This window comes from Balaenoptera physalus (assembly GCF_965194825.1).
Source record: "Balaenoptera physalus genome assembly, chromosome: 16".
Lineage (NCBI taxonomy): Eukaryota > Metazoa > Chordata > Mammalia > Artiodactyla > Balaenopteridae > Balaenoptera > Balaenoptera physalus.
The window spans coordinates 1,711,300-1,720,907 of record NC_138898.1 but is presented as its reverse complement, the minus strand read 5'-3'; the positions used below and the strand labels follow the sequence as shown (position 1 = coordinate 1,720,907).

At 56.7% G+C, this 9,608-nt stretch overlaps 2 protein-coding genes across 2 annotated transcripts in view; one reads left to right on the top strand and one right to left on the bottom strand.

Annotated features, from left to right (window-relative positions):
* Positions 1-292: 292 nt before the first annotated feature.
* PSMA7 (proteasome 20S subunit alpha 7) overlaps positions 293-9,608 on the bottom strand; it is a 79,648-nt gene continuing 70,332 nt past the window's right edge. The window contains exons 2-8 of the mRNA XM_082428883.1: positions 5,967-6,130; positions 3,779-3,905; positions 2,996-3,120; positions 2,167-2,289; positions 1,569-1,688; positions 858-920; positions 293-516 (exon numbers count right to left, since the gene is read on the bottom strand). Coding sequence (XP_082285009.1) covers positions 424-516; positions 858-920; positions 1,569-1,688; positions 2,167-2,289; positions 2,996-3,120; positions 3,779-3,905; positions 5,967-6,062 — 747 coding nt within the window. The 5' untranslated portion in view covers positions 6,063-6,130 and the 3' untranslated portion in view covers positions 293-423. The remainder of the gene's footprint in view (positions 517-857; positions 921-1,568; positions 1,689-2,166; positions 2,290-2,995; positions 3,121-3,778; positions 3,906-5,966; positions 6,131-9,608) is intronic.
* The window catches only part of SS18L1 (SS18L1 subunit of BAF chromatin remodeling complex), a 29,286-nt gene continuing 25,805 nt past the window's right edge, over positions 6,128-9,608 (top strand). Inside the window, exon 1 of the mRNA XM_082428882.1 lies at positions 6,128-6,621. Coding sequence (XP_082285008.1) covers positions 6,553-6,621 — 69 coding nt within the window. The 5' untranslated portion in view covers positions 6,128-6,552. The remainder of the gene's footprint in view (positions 6,622-9,608) is intronic.

Genomic DNA, 9,608 nt, shown 5'->3' with positions numbered 1-9,608 from the left:
CCCCACATCCTGACATCATACATTCATTAAGGACTTGAACAAAGGCGTAAGAACAGTCATCCTGTTTAGAACTCCTGAATGGGAGAAACCCTGAGTTTCTGTAACCACGGCGCCTGTCTACAGCAGTGTGGACCCCGTAAAGCCTTCCCACAAACCCCAAGGGAGGAGCCCCACTCGGCCGTTGCCTTGTCTTAGAGCCTGGCGAGGAGCTGGAAGGAATGGCTCCAGAGACCCAAAGCGAGCAAGCTTTCTAAAGAGCTATCAGTACACCTGAAGGATACATCAACCCCTAAAAGGTTAAAAAACAGGGAAGTTTATTGTAGGACACTTAGTACGGATAAATGGGATAGAAATGCCTACATGTCATTTGGAAAATCAGCCATGATTTGAATTTAAAAATAGCTACAGGCAAAATTTCATTCATCATGATGCTTTCTTTTGTTTCTTCTTTTCATTTTCTTCTTTTTCTTTTTCAATCTCAGCAACGTATTTCTCAATTTCTTCAGGATTTAAAATCTATCAAAGGAACAGTGTATGGTTAGCCACACAAGGGCCCCCGAACACAGGCCCCAGATGCCCCTTCCAGCTGCTGCTACAGGAAAGCAAAGCCACATGTGCCTGGCCCAGGGAACAAGCTGGAACTGATGTGTAGGTGATGATTATAAAGCAGAAGCAAACGTGCACAGCTGAGGTTTTCAGCCCGCGAATGCTTTCTTTTCGACTCATTTGTGGGGATCCTGGGAAAGAATCTCTCTCGGGGCTAAAGCCACAGCAGACTGGCCCTGAATGTGCGCTACCCTGCCCTGACCACTGGGAACACCCCACAGCTGAGGACAGCAAACCAACTTGGTGATTACCTTGAGGGGTTGGTCTCGTCTCATGACAGCAAGTTCTATGTTTTTGCCACCTGACTGAACCACCTCGGAGGGGAGAGAAGAGTGTTAGATACCTCACCCACCTCAAGACCAAACAGCGCCCTCATGTGCCCTGTGAGCCCGAACCCAGCGCTGCCACACAAGGGGATGGGGGTGGGACACCGGGGTCCCAGTACCCAGGGCGTGTGTCCGAGCTGCGCACTGATGTGGCCAGTCCTTTGCCATATCCTCCTGCCTTCAGGCAGCTGGATTTGGGCGGGGCTGCTGGTCCCTCCTCCTGCACAGCAGGTGTGCTCACGGCCCTCCCATCTGTTCTCAGCCTTTCCCACCACTAAGCCCGGACGTCTGGACCCCCTCTGCCTCTTTGGCTTCACCCCCTAGCACCTCCAAGGACGGCTTCCACCCACTATTCCCAGCGCTTCTAAGTCCCTGACTCTATAGCGGTAGCTCGAGCCTCAGAAAGGCTGAGCGCTTGGGCAAGCCACCAGCCTCTCGGTGCCTGGACTGCCCAGATGTATAAGGAGCTGATACAGCCCCAGAGCAGTGCCTGGTGCTACGGCTGGCGCCCTTGCCACCTCCTTGCTGCCCACGTCAGCTGCTCCATTCTGCGCTGTCCGTTCCGCCCAGCCCAAGTACCACCACCACGGCGTGCGCATCTTCAACATATTGCTCAGATTTCAAACACAAACTTACTTCCAGGAGGGCCTTGATAACCAGCTTAATAGTCAGGTCGTCTGTTTCAATGGCTTCGTCAGTATAATTCTTCTCTAGAAATTCACGCACTGACTTGGCACCCCTGCCTATAGCGTTGGCCTGAAACAGGGATGGGTGTTACACGGCACAGAGTGTGACAATCCAGAGCCAGCCCAAGAAAACGACCCCCACCGCCACCCCCGTGGCCCAGCCAGTGCCACCCTGCTCCCATGTGCTACGGTGAGGGGCAGCCTGGGGGCAGGCGGGCCTGTACTCCAGGCCCTGCCCCATGGCTTCTTTTTGCAAAGGGCTATGTGGAGTTGGTGCTGATTTCCTACCAAGAAAGGGATTCTACTGAAAGACACGCGGGCAACTTGACTACGCCACATATCCTTACACCTCGCTGTCCTTTCCTCCCAAAAAGCAACGCTTAACGACTTCTCAGCTCCCGTGTCACAACTGTGTCGTGAACACACTCGTGTATGTGTACACACCTATCTACAGGATTAGGCCAGCTCAAGGTCCCAGTGGCCTCCAAAGCTGCTTCTACTGGCAAGATGGCCCAAAACAAAGCCCCTCTGTTTTGTCAGGGACTCACCTTCCAGGCATGGTACGTGCCCGAGGGGTCAGTCTGATAGAGTCGGGGGGTACCATCAAAGTCAAAACCCACGATAAGGGCAGAGATGCCAAACGGCCTGCGCCCGTTGCTCTGTGTGTAGCGCTAGTGGAAAAAGAGACACAGTGACACTGCTGCCTTGTCACGAAGGCCCCCCAGAACCCGCCGTAAGTAAAATACACATGATGTTCCAAACACAGCTTTTAACCACCACAAGTTAAAATACACATGATGTTCCAAACACAGCTTTTAACGAAGGGATGAAAATAAATTAAGCCCACGTTCAGGTTATTTGCAATTCAGGTGAGAAATGAAATGAGCCCGTGGTTTTCAGCATTCCTCCTTCTCTTGCTGCATTTTCATTCTCAGAAAGACCAGAATTGCATCATGAAGCACAGCTGGGGCTGCTTGGAATTATTTTGACAGCAGACGCAATCTGGCTACACATTTTGGTTCACAGGTGACTAAGATTTCACCAGAGTGGGCGTGGCTTTCAGCCCCCTCCCAACTGCTTGGTGACTGGTCATTCAAAATGACAAGACAAGAACTACGTCATTTCCCTCTGGAAATATGAATCTGGACTGCCCCACGCCACTAAATAAGAACACAACAAATGCCACTTAAAAGGATAAATGATGGTAAAACTACACAGAGAGAAGTCAAGGCTAGGACCACGTGCATGGAACAAGTATGGTCTCCTGATCTCCCCACAGTGACGTGTGTGGCCACGTGAGGTAACGCGGCAGGACACTCCACGACAAAGCAGTGACTGCTCACAGCTAGCCGAGCCACGGCAGGCAGACACACCCACCTGCTTCAGACTGGCGATGTACCGTGTGATGTACTCCACGGTGACCGGGTCCTCCACGGTCAGCCGGTGGCTCTGGCATTCCACCCGCGCCCTGTTGATGACTATCCTTGCGTCAGCAGTGAGGCCTGCAACGAACACAAAGAGAGCTCCCGCTGAGCCACCCCTCGTCCGGCCGATCGTCGAGGCCAGCGCAGATCACACGAGTGAACAGCCAATTACCCTCGGCTGGTCCTCTGACAGCCAGCACCGAGATCATTCTGAGTGACCACCAGCGGAACCAGCAGCCTCTGTGAGCTTCTCTGAGAAAGCTGCGTGTACGAGGAGCTGTGTGTATTTACACAGGCTGTCAACATGCTAATTTTCTGACAAAGCAAGTCAATCTCTAGCTTAGGTAAACTGACCTCCCCGCTGAGGAAGGAAATGAATAAAAACCCAGAAGTGCAAGAACACACGGCACGTCCCGAGAGCAGGGTGCTGTCCAGCTCTCCCCACTTCACGGGCGCAGTTAGCTGTGACAGCTGACCTTTCTCCTGCCGGCAGCGATGGAAGCGACAGCACAGTGCCTCATCCCGGGGTGTTTAATCATGTGGCCCCTGTGCTTCCGCATCCTGGGGAGGACCTCCCCCTGCAACTGTGGCCAGCCCTCTTCTTGAAGGCCAGCCCTTTCTTTTGAATGATTTCAGGTTACCCAATTTTCCCGTCCCTCAACAGCCCTTCCACCAGGTTAACCTCCAGAGCACTGTTCTAGGAGACTGAGAAATACAGCACGGGCCCCGGACTTACCCGCGAATGCCATGCAGACATTGTCATCCAGAGCACAGATCTTCCGCACTGTTCTTTCATCCTGCAGTTTGGCCACTGACTTCTTCTCCACACCAAGAACAACAATGTCTCTTCCTCGGACACCAACCTTCAATAAATGGCAACGCTGCACTTCAGGAGCTGACACGAGGTTCTGCCAGCAGGCACGGAGCACTAACGGCAGATGCTAGCGTGGTCCTGGCAACACCCCGGGGGTGGCACGCACAGCCTGCACACCGTGGGTCTCGATCCACTTTTGGCAGAGCCAGTCCAGGTGTCACAATCTAGGTGCCTAGTCTTGTGCCTTAAAATACTGATACGCAGTTTCAGTTACAGCACAACTAAGGAGTAACTACTGTATCATTAGTGTGTATGTGTACACGTGTCATTTCAACCCCGTGAATCAAAGAGTCTCCGGAAGGCTTGAGTGTGAGTCCCTAACAATTAAGTCAGGTGTCCTGAAAGCAGTGTTGATGTGGTTGTAAAACTATACCAAAACATTCCCCCCTCTCTCGTGCACTTTTTTTTTTTTGGCCACAACGCTCGTGGGATCCTAGTTCCCCAATGAGGGACCGAATCCAGGCCACGCAGTGAAAGCGCCGAGTCCCAACCACTGGACCGCCAAGGAACTCCCCTCTCCTGCACTTCTGAAACCAATGTGCACAGCGGCGGGGAAGTGCCTGATATGGCATCAGGTGGACAACGTATCAAGTATTACTGGGAGGCCCGCGGCTCTCTGTTTATGGCTGACACTGTAGCGCGGAGAAAAATGTATTAAAAACATGGGGGGGGAAAAAGTCACTGCCTGCCAGTTAAACCCCTCAATCGAAGCAGCAGCAGACACAAATGAGACAATCACTTGGAAAAGCAACCTCTTCTCTTAGTTCAGAGCAGGGTCTCTCAGCCTCTGCCCTACAGGCACCTGGAGCAGCTAATTCGTCACTGTGAGGGGCTGCCCCTGCACACTGTGGGATGTTTAGCGTCACCCCAGCCTCCACCTCTAGAAGTCTCCACGTGGGGTGCAGAAAAGCACTGGTTGGCAGTGCTTCGGATTTCAAGGAGCTTTCTCGTGAACTGTCTTCCATGGTCTTCAAAGTTCCCAAGGGAAAGAAGGCCAGGCCCAGAGAGAGTCAGGTTAAGCAAAGGTAGCCACCCTGGCGTGACCCACGATAGTATGGGGATGGGGGTGTCAGCTGACCCCAACAATCTTTAAGCTGAGGCAGGTCACAAGATGGATCTGGGGCCTTAATTTCAAAAAAGATTCAAGAAACAAAAAGTACTTCAAAATTTACAGAATCGTGTGTGTTTTCTCTCTGCCCACTCAAACCTCTGAAACACCAGATAAAAGATAAACCATCATCCATTTTGACCAATCAGCAAACTGACATGTGTCTTGAGGACAGCATGTATTTATATCTGAAGCACTCGTCTAAATGAGAGGCGCGCTCGGGTGCGACGGGACATGGGTCTGGCGCAGTGACCAAAGGGGTGGAGGACTCAGCAGTTGGACCCAAGATGGAGCCTGCCCGCCGCGCCGGCGGCCCGGGAACTGCAGGGTTGATGCCGACACCGGCCGCCCTCTGTTCTCGAGGCCGACCCGGACTTTAAGCGCAACTGCTTTCCGCGGGGGTTGGGGGGGGGTAGTCGCCTACCTGGGAGCTGTCCACACACAGTTCGCGGAATCACTCCCTTAAGGAGCATTCCGGAGCGAACAAGGGGCGGGCCCTGCCTCTCGGAGTCCCGCGCCCCGGCCCCGCCCGGCCCCCAGCCCCCAGCCCCCCAGGTCCACGCGAGGGCCCCCGCCAAGATGGCGTCGGCGCCAGGCGCGCGCACGGCTCCGGACACGGACGCGGGGCACCGAAGCCAGCGGCCTGCAGAGAGCCCGCAGAGCCAGGAGCCGCCCCGCTCGCCCGGACGCGGAAGCCGGCGCCCGGAGAGCCGCCCGGCCTGTCCTCACGTCTCCCGCCCGCGGCTCGCAGCGCCCCTTCCCCGCAGCGACGCCCACGTCGCGGCTTCCGAGTGCGCCCCACACCATCGTGCCGCCCCAAGCCCCGCACCACCGCGCGCCCGTCAGCGCGGACCCCAGGGAAGCTGGTCGGCAAGACGAGCCCGGGCCCCACCCAGCCGCCCGGGCCTCCGCCTGCCCCCCGCGCCCGGCCTCCCCGCTCACCGCAGTCGAGCCCTTCTTCACGGCCTCCTGCGCGTACTCCACTTGGAAGAGGTGGCCGTCGGGCGAGAAGACGGTGATGGCGCGGTCGTAGCTCATGCCGGCGGGCCGACGCGATCAGTACCGGGAAAAGCGCACACTCACGGCCGCGCAGGCCGCGATTCACGACGCCGCTGCGCCCGCACCGCTCGCCCGCCCCCAACGCCGGCGACTGCGCTGCCGGCGTAAGGCGGTGTCCGGAGGCGTCAGGCGGCGTCGGGCGGACGTGCGCGCGCGCCGGGGCGGGGCCGGGCGGAACCACTGGCGGCCGGGCGCGGGGGGTGGCGGGGTGGCGGCGGGCCGGGAGCGGGGCGCAGAGCGGCCGCCCGGGGGCGCCGTATGGGGCTCGTCCTCGGGCTGAGGCGATGGGCGGGGCGGTGGCGCGGCGGGCCCGAGGGCGACGCGGCGGCGCAGGGGCGGGCGAGCCCACGGCGCGGCGCCCCCCACGCCCCCCGCCCCCCAGCGACTGCGGAGAATGAGCGCCTCTGGCCGCCGAGAGCAGCCGGAGAATAAACCCCGATGATCTCGGGCTGATCCCGCACCCACGACCATGTCGGTGGCCTTCGCGTCCGCCCGGCCGAGAGGCAAAGGGGAGGTCACGCAGCAAACCATCCAGAAGGTGGGCTGGGGGCTGCGGGCCGGGGCTGCGGGGCCGCGGGGTGCGGGCGGGTGCCGGGCCGGGTCGAGGGCAGCCGGCGGGCGCGGGGCTCGAACAAAGCCGGGGCGCAGCCGACCGTCGCGACCCCGCCGTGGCCCGGCGCGCGCTTCGCGGCTGGCGTGCGCCAGCCTGGGCGGGGACGCGGGGCGGCCCGCGGGTGGTGTCGGCGGAGCCAAGCCGTGAACGACCCCGGGCCGCTCCGGGCACAGTGGGGACCCGCCGCTTTCGGGACCAGGGGCTGCGGGCAGGGGCGCAAGGCGGCGGGACCGGGTGCCCGCGGGGTGGTGTCTGCTGGCCGCTCGGCGCGCTAAGGGGACCCGCCTGGCTGGCGAAAGCCGTGGCTCTGCGAGGTGGGCGGCCCCGGTCCCTGCGCGCAGCTTGACTGGTGGAGGCGCCACGGGGCGCATGGGGCGACGGGGACCCGGCCACGCCCGCCGCCTTAGGTGTTGGCACTCCGAGGCACAAAGGGGCGCATCCAGAGTGTGGGACGACGTTCTAGTAGTCTCGCAGCCCTTTAAGGAGCGCGCGACACCTCGGGGCTGACCTGCTGGCCAAGCTTCTCCGCCCTTATTCGCGTGTCAAATTGTTTTTCAGCGTGACACCTGGCCAGACTTCTCACCTAACAGAAACTTTACAGATTCGCTTTACAGCTTTGCCCGCGTTCTGTAAGTTTGGCCTCGTGGTGTTCTAGAGATAACCTTCTCCTGGGTTTGGGGGCACCTTTAACAAAGCCTTAAGTTTTGAAATTCAGATTTAAATTTTCTTACTGTTTGTGTTTAGAAGATAAGTTCAGAAGAAAGGGGGTGTTAGTCGTTCCCGTTTGAATTTTCTCAGTGTCTTTGGTAGCTATGTTGTTTGTTTTTCTCATCTGGGGTCCTTGGCAGTATCCCTTGGTTTCCATGAGCCTCCTTTTTCCCCAAGGGACTCACCTTGATGGTCAGAGCCCTTCTTCCTTGATGACGTGACAGGACCTGGGGGACTTGTCCTCAGCCTCTTGGCTATTTTGAGACTACTTTTGCTGTGACTGGTTTTGACAAATGAGAAGCCTCAGTAAACGCTAAATAGGAAAGAGATGACTTGAGGAGCAGGAGAAATACAGATTTAAAAGTGGGGTGTTTTTATTTGTTTAGTCAACACTTATGGGGTGCTTACTGTATACCAGGCCTTATTCTGAGGGCTTTGCAGGTCTTAGTTCATTTACTTTCTCGTGGTGGTTATCGTCATCCCCATTTTATCGATCAGGGGACAGGTATAGGGAGGCTGAGTGCCCACTGATAAATGGTGGCGCAGATGTCAAACCCAGACAGCGGCTCTAGGGTCTGCCCTGACCGTGACTTCCGTGTGGGACTCTTGGCTGGGCAGAGAGTCAAGCGTTGTGGCTCAGATGCACACGTTGGCAGCCCACGGGCCTCTGTGGACCCTGGCCTTTTGGAGCTTAAGTGTGATGAGTGTACTCACTGTTCCTGAAGGTGCCTTGGCATCAACATTCATCCAGGTATTTGCACTTTGCACCCACCCCCTATTAAAGCTCCCCGAAGTCTCCAGGCAAAAGTGTGTGTAGGAGCACTGCTTCCGAACCTCAGATCAGAAAGACTGCATCCCGGGGCAGAAAATCTGCCTGCTGACCTTTGGAGATGGGTCTTCACCTTAGGCTGTCACCTGATTTGACCTGATAGGGCTCGCAGTCTGTGTACTCACCTTGGTGTTTTGTCCGTAAATATACATATCCGGGGCTCTTTTACTGGTGTCCTGAGAGGGCATGAGAGGTCCGTGTTCTACACTCTGTGTCCACAGCACGTGCTCATGCTCAGAGCATTGAGAAAAGCCAGGGGTTCCTTGGAAGCGTGCAGGGTAGTAAGAGAGCAAGAAGTATACTCTTGTCCTTAGAGTATGTTTGGATAGGCACCTGCCCGGCAAACTCCTACTCAGCCTTCAAGGCCCCACTGAAATGTCCCCTCCTCATGCCCCCTTGGCAGTCATGTGGTGAGTACAGCACTTTGACACATCACTTGGGCTCCCAGGTTTTCGTGTCAGTGACCTGTTCTTGTTGTGTCCCCAGGTTGGCACAGTGTCCAGCATAGTCAGTGTCTGGTACATGCTGCAGCATCTGTGACACTGGTTCCATTAGTGCAAGTGTTTGGGATAGGCAGTTGTATTCGCTTCCTGTGGTTGCCGTAACAGATTACCACAAACGGGGTAGTTTAAAACAGCAGAAATTAATTTTCTTACAGTTTTAGGGGCCAGAAGTCCGAAGTCATGGTGTTGGCAGGGTTGGTTCCTTTCTGGGGTTCCGAGGGAGGATCTGTTCCAGGCTTTCCTCTGAGTTTCTGGGGTTTGCTGGCAGCCCTTGGAGCTCCTCGTCTCGCAGACACGTCCCCCCCCACCTCTGCCTCCATCTTCGTGTTGCCCCTCTTCCTGTGTGTGTCTCTGTGTCCAATTTCCCTTTTCTCATAAGGACACCAGTCACAAGATTTAGGGCCCACCCGAATCCGTGTGACCTCAAATGTAAGTTGATTACATTTGCAAAGACCCTATTTCCAAATAAGGCCCTGATCACAGACGCTGGGAGTTAGGACTTGAACGTATCGTTTTGAGGGACACAGTTCAACTCGTAAAAGAGGATGCGTGGGGGAGGGGTGTAGCAGACAAGGAGAATCAAGGAGCAGGGGTAGGAAGGGTCTCAAAGATTGAGGAAGTCTTGGGTGGTCCTGCCTTTGGTCTGCAGGGAGCAGGTACAGGCGCCAAAACTGGCGGGGCTGGGAGAGCCAGCCTGATCTGGGGCGCCTGGGCTGCGTGCTCAGGTGGTTTTGCTTGTGGTGACCAAGCATAGCATTAGTGCAGGTGTGACGCAGGTGAGAACCACAGGGGACGTGACTCTGCCAGAGGTCCTGAGGTGGAGGTGAGCGGTGTCTCAGCAAACTTCAGTGGCCCTGTAGCTGGCCAGCTGG